Source organism: Phyllobates terribilis, unplaced genomic scaffold (assembly GCF_046119375.1).
Source record: "Phyllobates terribilis strain yellow unplaced genomic scaffold, ASM4611937v1 Scaffold_5__5_contigs__length_657084704, whole genome shotgun sequence".
Lineage (NCBI taxonomy): Eukaryota > Metazoa > Chordata > Amphibia > Anura > Dendrobatidae > Phyllobates > Phyllobates terribilis.
Genome location: NW_027362765.1, coordinates 605412337 through 605430229, shown reverse-complemented (window position 1 = coordinate 605430229; position 17893 = coordinate 605412337). Strand labels below are relative to the sequence as shown.

General features: G+C 41.1%; 1 protein-coding gene across 1 annotated transcript in view; it reads left to right on the top strand.

Annotated features, from left to right (window-relative positions):
• The window catches only part of LRMDA (leucine rich melanocyte differentiation associated), a 1575514-nt gene extending 1571327 nt beyond the window's left edge, over nt 1-4187 (top strand). Inside the window, exon 7 of the mRNA XM_073681467.1 lies at nt 4037-4187. Coding sequence (XP_073537568.1) covers nt 4037-4116 — 80 coding nt within the window. The 3' untranslated portion in view covers nt 4117-4187. The remainder of the gene's footprint in view (nt 1-4036) is intronic.
• Nucleotides 4188-17893: the final 13706 nt, after the last annotated feature.

Genomic DNA, 17893 nt, shown 5'->3' with positions numbered 1-17893 from the left:
TCAGCACACCACTCTTGGGTCAAAAACTGACTTGTCTCTTGTCTGTCCTGCTATCTTACCTGCCCCGTCCCGCCCACTGCTGGTGAGGTCAGCTGGCTCAGTCTCCACCCTCAGGTCTAACTTCGATCAGAAGCCCAAATTCTATGGAACCCAATAACTTCTTCTGGGATGGTCTCATGATACCCCCAGGGGTTCCCATGGATTCGGGCCGCCGTAACCGACCTTTTGATATCAATTATGATACCATACGGTCCTCAGGAATGGCTCCGCGCTATATCTTGGCTTCCAGAGCACGTACAAACGTCTACCGCGGAGGCTTGTGTGCGCAATGGCTCCGGGACGCCGTGATATTTTTTTATTGGCCCATCCCACGCAACATGCGTGTACTATTCATGTTTCTATATCTTATGCCTCCATGCTTGTGACAGACAAAGAAACTAGTCCTATGGGACAAATGGTCAGGTACAGATAGACGAAGCACCCCCCCCTGCTGGCTGTGTTTCCTCTCGAAGTCTTTGAAGCTCCTAGCATTCAAGTGTTAAGTAGGCTTCTTATCTTACAGGAGCCTGGATGGGGGGAAACTATCTAGTTGACGTTTTAACAGAAGGTCCCAAGGGTGGGGCTGCTGAAGTGTGGCCATCCCTGGATATGATTTATCATTACCAAGATGGCGGCTACAGGTTCATCACATATAGATTTGATAGATAATGTAGATAGATAGATATGAGATAGACAGATAGAGATAGACACTAAAGTTTTCATGTATTTTTATTCCTAATCAACTTGTGCCCACTGACAAATGCATCGGGTGCGTTGATGTACAATTTGCACAGCTTGATTTGAACTAAATTAATCTGTTAGCGAGTCTCCCACACACCAGCCTCCCAGCACCACTGTGTGTAATGAAGATCTTTGTAACGAGGAGAATCTGCGAGTTGTGATGAGAGAACTTCAAGACGCTGGAGCTGGCAAGCATTGTCACCTCTTGTTAGGAATTTGATTGGTGCAAGCGAGTACTGGCACCAGTATCTTTGTCAGATGTTCTGCTTTCTGTCACTGTGCACAACTATTCTCCTGTCTATATTTTTGACAGTGTCTCCTCCGATTATAGCAATAATGTTACTTGCAGGGTGGCTCTATGTAGTCGTCCTTTATTCAAATTCTATCAATGATTTTCTACTCTTAACTCCCTATGAAATGCAGTTCCATGCTTCTTGTGACTTTTTGATTTTCAAAGCAATCATTTCTTATTGTTATGTTTATATTTAAAGGTTTAAAGGGAACCAGTCACATGACTCATGCGGTCTGAATCACACAGTCCGCGAATCAGAGACCCACTCCTGCACTACAAACGTATGTTTTACTCTGAAGTGCTGCAGTGTTTCAGAGTATGACATAGTTGAGAGCTGCGCAGCGACAAAGTGACTAGTCTCCACCGGCTTCTCTACGCTCAATGACTGACAGGTCTTTCCATACACACACATAGGGAAAGATCTGTCATTCTAGTTGACTGGCAGGAAGAAGCCGGTGAGACATACCTCTGTACCTAGTCATTTTCATCTCCAGCCTTCAGTTTGATTTTGTCTTTTCTGAAATTCTGCAGTGTTAGAATAAACCATACATGTTTGTGATGCAGGAGCGGGTCAGGCAGCAAGAATCATGTGACAGGTTCCCTTTAATACATTTGTAACTGAAAAGTATATATTTTATTGACTTGTATTTTGCATACTTTTATGCATAAAGGAACCACAGATCTTTATATAAGCTTATATTAGGCCTACATGTAGGAGGCTGTTTAGCAGTACTTGGACTGGCCAATGGCATAACTAGAGTCTGATTGGCCCCAGTGCAAAATTTAGACCTGGGCCCACAAATGCATGTTTGTTAGATGTATGAGCTCTTGTAGCATTCTTGATCCTATAAAGACATACGTGTTCGCCCCCCAATGTAGTGATGCACCCTATCCTGGCACCATCTTGTAATAATGTCACCCATTTTGGCCCAATCCGATAATAATGTACCCATTCTGGGCCCCTTCCTGGTATAATTTCCATCATCCTAGGCTCATTCCATTAATAATGTCCCCCATCATGTACTCCATCCTATAATAATGTCCTCCATCCTAGCCCCTTCTTGTATCGTTATATCTTATAAATGGGAGTCCCAATATAGCTGCAATATGGCCATGTTATGGGGCCAAAGGCCTCATTCAGACGCCAGTGATTTTTCACATATGCAAAAAAGGTACGAGTGTCATCAATGTTTTTGATCCGTGTCTCATCAGTGTTTGGTCAGTGATTTTCACATGTGGATAAATTAATTTCAAAGCTTCACCTTTCCATTAAAATGTTAATCACGGGCAGCACACGGACTGTACACTGATGCCATCCATGTATTGTCTGTAATTAAAAAAGGAAACATCTCAGTGATTTTTGTCCACAGTCCACAAAAAATCACAAACAGGTGAACAGCTAAGGGAACTGAAGGTAAACTAATCAAATTTGCAGATGATGCAAAGCTAGGAGGGATAGCTAACACTAGAGAAGACAGAAAAAAGGATTCAGAAGGATCTTGATAAGCTTGAACAATGGGCAATAACTAATAGAATTTTATGAAGCAGTAACACTGAAAAGCGAAACGCGTGTTGGGGTCCAAGGGGGTTCCTGTGTGCCAGCCTGCTGCACTGTTCCTTTTCCTCATCCTGCTCTCTGGTAAGCCATGGTCATTATATTGGATAGGCACATTATTTATGTACTCATAAAAGTTCCATAATGACCTGGTTATGCCTATCCGACTCATGAAGCATTGGTGTGCTATTATGACTCATCACCCTGTGTGGTGTTAATCTGTTAACTTTAGCCTATTTTTTGGATATACACACCTGTGTATCTTAAAGGAAAATAATTTTTTCTAGTATAGGTCTGTGCAGGATTGAAATATATACACATTTATAATTATATGCATCGCTGTGCACACTTTTTGTACCAATTTTCCTATCTGTTCTGTCTGTATTTTATCTATTGATATTTTTTAATATATACCTAATAAAAATTGTTTTTATTTGCATCTATAATACTCCGTATTCCTCCTGATTAATGAATGTCTTAACTTGGAGTTGGATGGGGGTTGCAGGGCCGTGATTTTCCGGCTGTGCCCCCCGGTATTTATATAAATAATGCCTGATCTGGGATTATTAGTGTTAATAGGAGACTTAATAGCTGTCTGCAAATATCTGAAGGGATGTCACAGTGTAGAGGCATCATGCTTATTCTCATTTGTACATGGAAACATGAGAAGCAATGGGATGAAACTAAAAGGGATACAGATTAGATATTAGAAAAAAAAATTGACAGTGAGGGTGATCAATGAGTGGAACAGGCTGCCACGAGAGGTGGTGAGTTCCCCTTCAATGGACGTCTTCAAACAGAGGCTGGACAGATATCTGCCTGAGATGGTTTAGTGAATCCTGCATTGAGCAGGGGGTTGGACATGATGACTCTGGAGGTCCCTCCCAACTCTAACATTCTATTATTCTATTACTATAATGAGTACATGTTCTATCCATGAAAATTATATATACTCCTATTGTAAAGTGACTGGTTCAATTTACACTATGAAAGTTACAATCATCCAAAGTCAGCTTCTACACTGCAATCCCTTCCCACTATCTTGGTGTAAAGGCTCAATTACAGGTTTTCCCCCAAAAATTGTGTTTACCACAAACTCCATCTACATTGTCATTCACAGTTCCCCATATACTGTGTCAGACATAAGCCTCTATAAGATGCAATGGCTTGATAACACAACCTGGGGTTTCAGGGACCAGTCTTTGTGAATATTCATGTATATGATCATTCAGGAAATAAAACATTTTGGAATCCCAGTATATAAACTACATAAAGCATGTTTTTAGGTGATCACCATTAGCAGTGACTGGTTTGGAGTGAATTACTCCAATTTATACCTTGAAAAATTGAATTGAAATTTTTTTTTATCATATCAGAAATGACCACCACTCTTTTCTTTTGTGTTTCAGGGGTTGCAGGGAAATGCCGCTATATTTACTATGGAAAACATTCCGAAGGCAACAGATTCATTCGTGATGACCAGCTCTAACCAGAGTGAAGTGAAGATCTTCCCATTCCCATTACTGGGAATTACTGCGGTTTATTGGGAAGGTCAATTCTTTACTCTCTCTAGTTGTGCTGGTATCTTGAGATTATATTATCAAAACTTCTAAAAATGTTCTACTTTTCTTATTGTATATCAGAAAATAAAATCTACTTTTTTAAGACAGAATATGTGTTTGCTTTTGCTTTTGACATGCCTATACTTGGTTATACTATTTAATTTTGTTAAAATTGTGTTGTCTATGTAGATGATTTACAGTACTTTTTCCATATACGGAAACAAATCATGTTGGTATGAAGGTAGGTGGTGAGATCATCATGGGTTGTAAACTGAGAGTCAGTAGCAGGACAGAACTGACAGACTAAAGCAGGTAAACAAGGCTTTTCTTTTGGCAGGTGCATCTCAGTAAAGTCCTTAAAGAATCATTCCAATTAGTGATGAGCGAGCACTAAAATACTCGGGTACTCGTTACTCGGGTCGAGTAAATCGTAATGCTTGGGTGCTCGACCTGAGTAATGACCCCAATGTAAGTCAATAGGAAACCCAAGCATTTTTCTGGCGGCCCCCACCCAGAGGTCTGCAGGGGGCCTATAAATTGGTCAAATCGATGGAAACAGTGCTGAAATGACACGGGAACACCATGGGGAAGACCCCTGGAAGCATTTCTGACTCCCAGATCACTGCTGTCAACAATGTTGTCAGAGGTATTACATCACTTTTATGGACTCACAATAAAACATACAAAAATGAAAACAAAATGGATTTTTCTAGAAAAAAATTAACATTCTTTCCAGGGTAATGACTTGTATATAAGGCAAATAAATAACCAAAAACAAAAATGCTCCTCCACACCTTAGGCTATGTTCACACGTAATGTTTTTGATGAGTTTTTGCACTTTTGCATTGCTTTCAATGGTGAAAAATACATTCACCAGTAAATGTAATTTTAACATTTTATTACATTATCTGGCAATGTGGTGTGTGAGACATGATTAGACACATCTTGTATCATTCATGAAGGAGGGACTCTGAAAGTCACAAAGCCTATTTTTACAGGACCATCAGGTGGCCCTTACTATTCTTAAATGGCCAGCAGTCGGTCCTCACTATTGTTAGAGGGGCATCAACTGGCTATTGCATTATAACATATCCATCTGAGGTGGTCAAAATTTCTTTTTCATATATTCTGTAAAGTTTGAAATTTGGATGTCCAGCAGCGGCTCTCACAATTTATAGAGTGCCAACATGTGGCCTCCACTATTTTGAGACCAAGATAGAGCTTTTGGTAACGCACATTATTCAACTGTGGAATATGGCTTACAAATAAAAGAACACAGTACTTCTAGTAAAATATGGCAGAGATTCAAAGATATTTAGGGGTTGTTTTGCTGACTCTTGCACATGGTGCCTTGACTGTGTGCAAGGCATCATGAAATGAGAATATTCCCAAAGGATTTTGGTTTGCAATGTAGGGCCCAGTGTCATAAAGCTGGCTTTGCATCCTAGGTCATAGATCTTCCAGAAGGACAATCTCCCCAAACCTAATTAAAGAAGCACCCAGAAATGGATGGAAACAAAGCACTGGAGAGTTCCAGTTCCAGTAGCATCAAGTTTCCCACCACTACCTCTTACATACAGAACCTACAAAGAAACTGTGAATGGACACATTAAATCAGGACATTTTTTTTTAAGTTTGATTAATTTCTGTCAAAATTGAAAAAATTTCTGCCGTCGATGAATTTTTGTCAACAATGATAAATTTCTGTCAACCTTGATTCATTTCTGAGTACAGATCACTGTAAAAATTAGGAATCGGTCAATGAGTGCATGGAAAACATCAATCAAGTTATGCACTGTGGAAGATATGTATACGACCAGAATGAACACTCCTTTCCTGCTGATTATACCATCTAGCACCTGTCCCTACTCTAAAAGCAGCTAACAGCATTATCAATAGGGAATAGATTTTTTTGTTTTTCAGCACGGAGTATAATACAATAATCCCTGACTATATGCCTGTAAGACTCTATCCTAACTGCTATAGGTCACCAGTACATGAATCTCAGATAAGAGAGGTAATATAGTGCAATAAAAAATAGAATTTAACCAGCTCCGAAGAGGTTTTTTTGGTATGTTGCACCACCAAACTGTGAAGGAACGCAAGCAACCCTGTCTGCTTTCATGAATTTCTACTTACAGATCACCCTTAAAAATTATGAATCGGTCAAAGAGTGCATGGAAAAAATCAATCAAGTTATGCACTGTGAAAGATATATATGTGACCAAAATATGAACACTCATTTCCAGCTGATTATACCTAGTACCTGTCCCTATTCTAAAAGCAGCTAACAGTGGTATCAATAGGGAATAGATTTTTTTTTTGTCTGCTTGCAGCAGCAAGAGTATAAAGAAATAATCCCTGGTTGAATGCGTGTAATACGCTATCCATATTGCGATAGCTCACCCGTACACAAATTTCAGATAAGATTTAATATTGTAGAATATAGAATTGATTTGAATTGGCCTTCCCATTATTTAGGAATGGGTCTCCTATACCATTATTGCGTATAGAGTAAGTGCAAGGGCTGCCAACAATTAGGACGCACTACAATACCAATTTGAAGAGACATAGTGAAGGGCCTCAGAAAAATTGTATTAAAAATTATTAACGAGTGGGTCTCTTATACTGTTATTGCGTATGCAGCAAGTTCAAGGGCTGCCAAATAATAGGATGCACTCCAATACCAATTTGAAGAGACATAGTGAAGGGCCTCAGAAAAATTGTATTAAAAATTATTAAGGAGTGGGTCTCTTATTCTTATTGCGTATGCAGCAAGTTCAAGGGCTGCCAAAAGTTAGGATGCGCTCCAATATCAATTTGAAGAGACGTAGTGGAGGGCTTCAGTCGAAAAAAAAATTCCCATTATTGAGGAGTGGGTCTCCTATCCTTTTATTGCATATGCAGCAAGTTCAAGGTCTGTCAAAAATTAGGACGCACTCCAATACCAATTTGAAGAGACGTAGTGGAGAGCGTCAGTAAAAAATGTATTTTCCATTATTATGGAGTGGTTCTCCTAGACTGGTAATGCCCATGCATTAAGTGCATGGGCTGAAAAATATTTACTCCTGGGGGCTATACATATATATTATATAGAATGTTAGAGGTAGGCTTCTAAGAATTGTTTCTACGGGCATCATATATGCCCTTAGAAAAATTATGTGGGCGTTGCATGATGGTCACCCTGGTGATATCGTGGTGGATGATGAGGAGAAGGAGAAGAATGACATGAAATAGACGAAATCCTGATGTGTATATCCATATCTGGATGTGAAGGGGTGCATGGGAATAGACTCTCCCCCAAAAAAACACTGGATTTGAGTTTATGTTCTGCAGCTGTCATCCGGTGGTGTCGAGAAGTCAGGCCCAATCCAACCCTTGTTGATTTTGATAAGAGTCAGCCTGTCAGCATTTTCAGTTGATAGGCGGATGAGCCTATCAGTTATAATATCGCCGGCGGCACTAAAAACCCTCTCTGACAAAACACTAGCAGCAGGGCAAGCAAGGACCTCCAAGGCGTAGAGAGACAGCTAATGCCACGTGTCTAGCTTGGACACCCAATAGGTGTAAGGCACAGAGGAATCACGAAGGATGCTGGTACGGTCACCAAGGTTCTCCTTCAGTATCTTTCAAAACTTTTCCCTCCTTGTCAGAGTACCCCGCACATCAGGGCCTGGGCACTGGGAGGGTCTAAGAAAACTGTCCCAGACCTTTGACAGTGTTCCCCTGCCTCTGCTGCATCTGGTTTGTGTCTCTCTCGCCTGTACTCCTTAGTTGTGCAAGGAACTGTGACCTCTGCCGCCAGTGTTGTCAGATGGGAATTTTTTTAATAATTCCTCAATAAGGGCCTTCTGGTGCTGCAACATTTTATTAGAACTGACTGCCACAGGAAGGAGAGATAGAAAGTTATCCTTGTAGCGCAGGCCTAGAAGTGTGACCAACCAGCAATTACTGTTGCCCAAAATACGTACAACGTGAGGGTCATGGGAAAGGCAGCGGAACATAAATTCAGCCATGTATGCCAGACTGCCAACAGCCCAGACTTCTCTGTCCCCACCAAGAGGACAACTGTCCAAGTTCTCCTCCCCCTGGTCCTCCTCCTCGTCCTCCCCCTCTTCAGGCCATCCACACTGAACAGAGGGTATGAATGTGATGTGGGTAGTACCATCTGTAGCGCAGGAAACCAGCACCTGTTCCTCCTCCTCCTCATTATCACCCAATCTGTATTGAGATGAGATGAGGCTGAGCTGTGTAGCATCACTCTGTATAGTTCCTTGCTCCATCTTATCGTGCTACACCTGCAATGCCTCCTCTTTAATTGTGAGCAGTGAGTGTTTCAGTAGACAGAGAAGCAGGATACATGCGTTTCTCACTTCGTTCATTTCTATTGAAGTTTTAAAAGCAGCCAGACAAGCACTGTTCAATAGTTTGCAGGACTCCCATGAAAATCAATGCAGATGTTTGGTAAAGAACTCAACCTCTCAAACCGCTTTTTACAGTACAATTAGTGCACCACATTTCAACTAGGGACTCACCTGTGCAGCCCTCCTCATATAGTGTTGATTATGCAGATCATATTGAGAAAGGCAACAGAAAATCCTGAGCTTTCAGATGAATCTTAAAGAGGTTGTCCACTACTTTTTCATTGATGACCTATACTTAGGATAGGTCATCAATGTTTGATCGGCCGAGGTCCGACACACAGCAGCCCCGATTATAAGCTGGCCATCTTCTGGTAGTGGCCTCAACTTGGTACTACACATCCACCTTCTATTCAAATCAATAGAAGGTGGATGTGTAGTACCCTGCGGCAGCCACTACTAGAAGACTGCCAGCTCCACAAGTGAGTATTTCCGGTCACTGCCCACGGTTGTTGACACTGATAATAGCTGATCAGCGGGTGCGCCAGGTGCCGGACCGATCAGACATTGATGACCTATCCTACGGATAGTTCATCAATGAAAAAGTAGTGGACAACCTTTTTAATGTTACAGACTCTTCTGTAGATGAAGAAAAAAAAAAGAAAACAGTTACTGAACACTACAAAAATGATTTATCCAGCATGGCTATGGTGCCAGCACTTGACAACACCCAACTCTTCAACTCCCTGGCAGAGAAGCAAATATGAGCGCAAGAAGAAGGAGGATATAATATTTTATGGGACTGCTGGATGACTACTGGACTTTATTTTAGTTCTTAGGTACAAATAGCTCAGTTTGCAACAATTTGATTTATTAGAAATTTATATCTATATGGGTGGGTGGGAACAAAGTACTGCGTAATGCATTGCGACCTGGTCCTTTGGTGGCTCTTCATTGACAGTATCATCTTCATTTGGAAAGCATCTCAGGACTTCCTTTAAAAGATTGATTAATATAAATGATTTCCATTTGAAACTTACGCCTACTTATAGTTATTCAAATATCAATTTTTTTCATCTAAATATTTTTATTGCTAATGACTCTCTCTCTACAAAATGCTATAGTAAGCTGGTTGAGTCGAACAGTTATATTGCCACTACTAGCTGCCATCTACTAGTTTGGTTGGCAAAGATACCAAAAGGCTGATTCACCAGATTACAGCGTAACTGTATGCATGCCAAAAACTTTTTGGAAGAAGCAGCTTTTAAAAAAAAAAACAATTCTTAAACAGAGGATTCATACAAGGATTTTTAAATGATACAATTCAGAATGTGCTATCCCAACCTAAAAAGATCTAAAAATTCGAAAAAAGTCACAATTTTTAACTTAGTCCATAAAGTTAACTAATTTGACCACCACAACATTACAGGAAGAGCTAGCAAATATTCCTATTATCACGCAGTACAACGGGCACACTGGCCCTTTCAAAAATATTATGAAGAAATTTTGGCCTATATTAAGACAAAATCCCATAATAGAGGAATCTATTCCAGATAAACCTAATATTTTTTCCGCAAAGCCCAAAATTTGGGAAATCTCATAGCCTCAACTATTCAGAATAAAACTAGTAATAAAAATAAAAATATGAACAAAATCAATATGAATAGTATTGAATTTTTTTTTATATACAGTACAGACCAAAAGTTTGGACACACCTTCTCATTTAAAGATTTTTCTGTATTTTCATGACTATGAAAATTGTACATTCACACTGAAGGCATCAAAACTATGAATTAACACATGTGGAATTATATACTTAACAAAAAGTGTGAAACAACTGAAAATATGTCTTATATTCTAGGTTCTTCAAAGTAGCCACCTTTTGCTTTGATGACTGCTTTGCACACTCTTGGCATTCTCTTGATGAACTTCGAGAGGTAGTCACCGGAAATGGTCTTCCAACCATCTTGAAGGAATTCCCAGAGATACTTAGCACGTGTTGGCCCTTTTGCCTTCACTCTGCGGTCCAGCTCACCCCAAACCATCTCGATTGGGTTCAGGTCTGGTGACTGTGGAGGCCAGGTCATCTGGCATAGCACCCCATCACTCTCCTTCTTGGTCAAATAGCCCTTACACAGCCTGGAGGTGTGTTTGGGGTCATTGTCCTGTTGAAAAATAAATGATGGTCCAACTAAACGCAAACCGGATGGAATAGCATGCCGCTGCAAGATGCTGTGGTAGCCATGCTGGTTCAGTATGCCTTCAATTTTGAATTAATCCCCAACAGAGTCACCAGTAAAGGACCCCCATACCATCACACCTCCTCCATGCTTCACGGTGGGAACCAGGCATGTAGAGTCCATCCGTTCACCTTTTCTGCGTCGCACAAAGACACAGTGGTTGGAACCAAAGATCTCAAATTTGGACTCATCAGACCAAAGCACAGATTTCCACTGGTCTAATGTCCATTCCTTGTGTTCTTTAGCCCAAACAAGTCTCTTCTGTTTGTTGCCTGTCCTTAGCAGTGTTTTCCTAGCAGCTATTTTACCATGAAGGCTTGCTGCACAAAGTCTCATCTTAACAGTTGTTGTAGAGATGTGTCTGCTGCTAGAACTCTGCGTGGCATTGACCTGGTCTCTAATCTGAGCTGCTGTTAACCTGCGATTTCTGAGGCTGGTGACTCTGATAAACATCCTCAGAAGCAGAGGTGACTCTTGGTCTTCCTTTCCTGGGGCGGTCCTCATGTGAGCCAGTTTCTTTGTAGCACTTGATGGTTTTTGCAACTGCACTTGGGGACACATTCAAAGTTTTCCCAATTTTTCGCACTGACTGACCTTCATTTCTTAAAGTAATGATGGCCACTCATTTTTCTTTACTTTGCTGCTTTTTTCTTGCCATAATACAAATTCTAACAGTCTATTCAGTAGGACTATCAGCTGTGTATCCACCAGGCTTCTGCACAACACAACTGATGGTCCCAACCCCATTTATAAGGCAAGAAATGCCACTTATTAAATCTGACAGGGCACACCTGTGAAGTGAAAACCATTTCCAGTGACTACCTCTTGAAGCTCATCAAGAGAGTGCCAAGAGTGTGCAAAGCAGTCATCAAAGCAAAAGGTGGCTACATTGAAGAACCTAGAATATAAGACATATTTTTAGTTGTTTCACACTTTTTTGTTAAGTATATAATTCCACATGTTAATTCATAGTTTTGATGCCTTCAGTGTGAATGTACAATTTTCAAAGTCATGAAAATACTGAAAAACATTTAAATGAGAAGGTGTGTCCAAACTTTTGGTCTGTACTGTATGTCTATGGGTTTCTTTCGGTGTGGTCACTTTTATGATTTTAAAAATGCCTCAAACACAATTTTTTTAAAGAAATAAATAATTTGGTAGCCACGAAACCTTCCCTATTAGTGGCCGTATTTCATGTTGCACGAGGGTGGTTTTCTATGCCATTATCTGCCCATGTGGGAAGATTTATGTGGGCTGCACTAAAATAGCCCTCTCGGAGCGTATTAGGGAACACATTTACAATATAAAATGAGGATTTAAGGTACATTCCTTATCCCGTAATTTTTTAACCAAACATACATAACCAATCCTCTAAGGATGCCATTTTTTGGGGGTTGGAGTATGTCCCTAAAAATTGGAGGGGGGAACTATATATCATTAATGTCTCACATTGAGTCAAAGTAAATTTCAACCTTAATACTTTGATTTACAATGATTTGAATCATGACAGAACTTGTTGCTTTTCAATAAATATAAAAGCACTCGGATCAAGTGAATTCAGTTTAGAATTTACAGTGGGGAAAAAAAGTATTTAGTCAGCCACCAATTGTGCAAGTTCTCCCACTTAAAAATATGAGAGAGGCCTGTAATTGACATCATAGGTAGACCTCAACTATGAGAGACAAAATGAGAAAACAAATCCTGAAAATTACATTGTCTGATTTGGAAAGAAATTTTTTCCAAATTTTGGTTGAAAATAAGTATTTGGTCAATTACAAACAAGCAAGATTTTTGGCTCTCACAGACCTGTAACTTCTTCTTTAAGAGGCTCCTCTGTCCTCCACTCATTATTTGTAGTACTGGCACCTGTTTGAACTTGTTATCAGTATAAAAGACACCTGTCCGCAACCTCAAACAGTCACACTCCAACTCCACTATTGTGAAGACCAAAGAGCTGTCGAAGGACACCAGAAACAAAATTGTAGCCCTGCACCAGGCTGGGAATCCTGAATCTGCAATAGGCAAGCAGCTTGGTGTGAAGAAATCAACTGATAATCTCCCTCGATCTGGGACTCCCACAAGATCTCACCCTATGGGGATAAAATGATCTCAAGAACGATGGGCAAAAATCCCAGAACCACATGGGAGGACCTAGTGAATGACCTGCAGAGAACTGGGACCAACGTTACAAAGGCTACCATCAGTAACACACTACGCCGCCAGGGACTCAGATCCTGCAGTGCCAGATGTGTCCCCCTGCTTAAGCCATTACATGTCTGGGCCCATCTAAAGTTTGCTAGAGAGCATTTACATAATCCAGAAGAGTATTGGGAGAATGTCATAAGGTCAGATGAAACCAAAGTAGAACTGTTTGGTAGAAACACAACTCGTCGTGTTTGGAGGAGAAAGACTGCAGAGTTGTATCCAAAGAACACCATACCTAATGTGAAGCATGCAGGTGGCAACATCATGCTTTGGGGCTGCTTCTCTGCCAAGGGACCAGGACGACTGAGCCATGTACATGAAAGAATGAATGGGGCCATATATCGTGAGATTTTGAGTGCAAACCTCCTTCTATCAGCAAGGGCATTGAAGATGAAACGTGGCTGGGTCTTTCAGCATGACAATGATCCCAAGCACACCACCATGGCAACGAAAGAGTGGCTTCGTAAGAAGCATTTCAAGGTCCTGGAGTGGCCTAGCCAGTCTCCTGATCTAAACCCTATGGAAAACCTTTGGAGGGAGTTGAAAGTCCGTGTTGCCCAGCGACAGCCCAAAACATCACTGATCTAGAGGAGATTTGCATGGAGGAATGGGCCAACATACCAGCAACAGTGTGTGCCAACCTTGCGAAGACTTACAGAAAACATTTGACCTCTGTCATTGCCATCAAAGGATATATAACAAAGTATTTAGATGAACTTTTGTAATTGACCCAATACTTATTTTCCACCAAAATTTGAAAAAATTTCTTTCCAAATCAGACAGTGTGATTTTTATAATTTGCTTATTTCCGTATTTTTGCTGCATCCAAAATGCTGTATTCTAATGCCGCACTTTTGTTGACAGCACATGCGGATCCACCGCATATAATGACATTTCAATTGGTCAAAATATGCAGTGGAGACTAGCATCTCCGCTACAGAACTTGACATACTGCGGGGTGAGTTTGGGTACGTGCCCATGATCAGGAGCCTCTGCAGGTTTGAAGCTGCGTGTTTATGCAGCATCAAACCCACAGCGTCCAGATGTTACAGCATAGTGGATGGGATTTCTAGAAATCCCATGTGCACTATGCATGCATCTGAGGCTGCGAATCACCCGTGGACACTGACATGTTGTGCATCTTTCAGGATCGCAGCATGTAAAATTCTCTTGCAGAGTCGCTAGTTTCCACAACAGAAATTTGACCATTAGAATGGATTAAATGCAGTAAATCCACATAGTTAAGCGAACACATGCAGATTTACATGCGTTCAAAAGAATGCAGTGTTTTGGACGCAGCAAAAATATGCTGCGTCCAAAGCCCTGCTATGTTCTGATCGTGGGCACATAGCCTAAAATGAAAAAAAAAATTACTTGGGCTCTCGAGTCATTTTCATAACCAGTAGAGGGAAAGCTGACCGCTGGGAGCTGATATTAGTAGCCAGGGAAGGGGCCATTAGCCAAAAATGTTCCCTGGCTATTAATAACAGCCCACAGCTATTTGATTAGACTTTACTGGCTAGATTACAGGGGAACCACAGAAAAAGATTGACGTAGGGTCCCCCTATAAAATCTAACCAGAAAAGGCTAAACAGACAGCTGTGGGCTGATATTAATAGCCAGGGAAGGGGTTATGGATACTAGCCCCCGCTGCAGCTAATAAAATCAGCTCTCAGCAGTCCCAGAAATGGTGCATCCATAAGATGCTTCAAATCTGGTGCCTAACCTCCGCTCTTCCCACTGCCGTGTAGCGGTGGCGAGTGGGGTAATAAGGTTGGGGTTCATGTCAGCCTTGTATTGGCGGCTTACATGAAGCCCAGGTTAGTAATGGAGAGGCTTCTATAAGATGCCCCATTACTAACCCCATAGTAAGGTTTTTGACGCTTTTTCAATGAAGACATGGCCAGAATAAAGTCTTTTACTGAAATAAAATTACACACGGTTTTAATAATTTATTTAACAATAAAAAACACCGTTATACTCACCTAATGCCCAATCCCCGAATCCCTCGTCTCCTGTAAAAAATAAAAATAAAAAACAACCATATCCTTCACCTGTCCGCAGTCATGACGTAATCCTAGTGTTCCACAGCAATCCAGGTCACTTCAACTGCAGCCACATCAATCACTGATGTGACTTCTGTAGAAGACAGCTCTGTATACTGACAGGAGTGTAATCACTCGTGTCAGTGTACATTGTTGCGCTGCTGGGGCTGAGTTCACCTGAAGATCAGCTGATAAGCCCCGGTGACCTCATTTACTGCATGAGTGTTGCATGGGAAACGGAGGTCCCGGAGCTCGTCAGCTGATCTTCAGCTGATGAACTCAGGTGAACTCAGTCCCAGCAGGGCTGCAAAGTACACTGCTGGGAGTGATCGTGCTCCTGTCAGTGTATTGCCAGCTGCCGGGATAGGGTTGCCGTACGACATCGGGAGGACAATGGACAGGTGAGAATGAAAGGTGTTTTTTTAATTTTAATATAGGTTTTTACTTCTTTTTTTTTAAACACCACACACAGACGCTGGCTGAGCAAACTACTTCTCCCCTCAGCTGAGCCTGCTCCCGCTGTTATCAGCGGGAGATGCGGCCGGATGATGGGAGGAGTAGTCGCCTTCCCCTGCCTGGTACCATTCTTTGTGTGTTTTTGCGTTTTTGACTCATTGACTTGAACTGAGTCAGTCAAATAAGCAGAAAATCCGCAACTATACAGTTGTGTTCAAAAGTTTATATACTCTGGCAGAATTTTTGCTTTCTTGGTCTTGTTTCAGAGAATATGAATGATAACAAAAAAACTTTTTCTCCACTCATTGTTATTGGTTGGGTGAAGCCATTTATTGTCAAACTACTGTGTTTTCTCTTTTTAAATCTTAATGACAACGAAAAACATCAAAATGACCCTGATCAAAAGTTCACATACCCTGGTGATTTTGGCCTGATAACATGAACAGAATTTGACAAAAATGGGTTTGAATGGCTACTAAAGCTAACATCCTCACCTGTGACCTGTTTGCTTGTAATCAGTGTGTGTGTTGAATGAGTTTCTGGGATCCAGACAGACTCTTGTATCTTTCATCCAACCACTGACGTTTCTGGATTGCGAGTCATGGGGAAAGCAAAAGAATTGTCAACGGATCTACGGTAAAAGGTAGTTGAACTGCATAACACAGGAAAGGGATACAAAAAGATATCCAAGGAATTGATAATGCCAGTCAGCAGCATTCAAACTGTGATTGACAAATGAAAAATTCAAAAATTTCAGCCACAACTGCCAGGAAAATTGTTTGGGATGCAAAGAAAAACACACAAATAACATCAGCTGAAATTCAGGATTCGGTGAAAACTAGCGGTGTGGCTGTTTCAAGATGCACAATAAGGAGGCACTTGAAGAAAAATGGTCTGCATGGTTGAGTCGCCAGAAGAAAGCCATTACTGTGCAAATGACACAAAGTATCTTGCCTACAATATGCCAAACAGCACAGAAACAAGCCTCAAAACTTCTGGAACAAAGTAATTTTGAGTGAAGAGACCAAAATTTAACTTTTTGGCCACAACCATAAACATTACATTTGTAGAGAGGTCAACAAGGCCTATGATGAAAGGAACACCATTCCTACTGTAAAGCACGGAGGTGGATCGCTAATGTTTTGGAGATGTGTGAGCTACAAAGGCACAGGAAGCTTGGTAAAAGATGAAGGAAAGATGAATGCAGCACGTTATCAGCAAATACTGGAGGCAAATTTGCACTCATCAGCCCGGAAGCTGCGCATGGGATGTAGTTGGACGTTCCAACATGACAACAATCCAAAATACAAGGTCAAGTTGACCTGTTATTGGCTACAGCAGAACAAAGTGAAGGTTCTATAGTGGCCATCTCAGTCTCCTGACCTCAATATCATTGAGCCACTCTGGGGAGATCTCAAGCGCGCTGTTCATGCTAGACAGCCCGGAATTTACAGGAACTGGAGGCTTTTTGCCAAGAAGAATGGGCAGCTTTACCATCTGAGAAAATAAAGAACCTCATCCATAACTACCACAAAAGACTTCAAGATGTCAGTGATGTTAGAGGGGGCAACACACGGTATTAAGAACTGGGGTATGTGAACTTTTGATCAGGATCATTTGGATGTTTTTGGTTGTCATTAAGATTTAAAAAGAGAAAACACAGTAGTTTGACATAAATGGCTTCACTCAATCAATAACCATGAGTGGAGAAAAAGTTTTTTGTTATCATTCATATTCTCTGAAACAAGGCCAAGAAAGCAAAACTTCAGCCGGGTATGTAAAGTTTTGAGCACAACTGTATTTACATCTGCGTTTTTGCTGCAAATTTGCCTGACTCAATTCAAGTCTATGGGTGAAAAACGCTGCAGAATTGCACAAAGAATTGACATTCTGCAGATTTAAACGCAATGACAATCATGTCAGGAAAATTCAGGATTGTCATTGCATTAGCTGGCACACGGATTACCTAGCGTGATTGGTGCATTTCCATGTGGAGAAAACGCATCAAAAACGCACAGTGTGCACATAGCCTTACACAGCCAATTAGCATGCGGAGATAGCCTGCGAGTCACTGTAATGTCGCAACCATCTTGGTAGTGGCATTACTGTGATTGGCTAGCCATATAACATCATCAGGGCTTATCAAAGGATAGGTGCCGCCAGGCTCACCACACTGACACCATTGCACACCTCTGTGACAGTTGTTATTGGAGGGAGAGATTGCTTGTCCAGGCCTGTGTGTGCACAGTTTAACAAATCAGAGTCCTGTAGTGTTGATACTGGTGCTGAAGCTGAATCATCATACTAAGAGTCCTTCTAAAGGCTAAACTTATGCTTTGCTGCTTGTATCAGATACATTCTGCATTTAGCCTAGGGAGGAAGAGAGTTGCAGGTGCA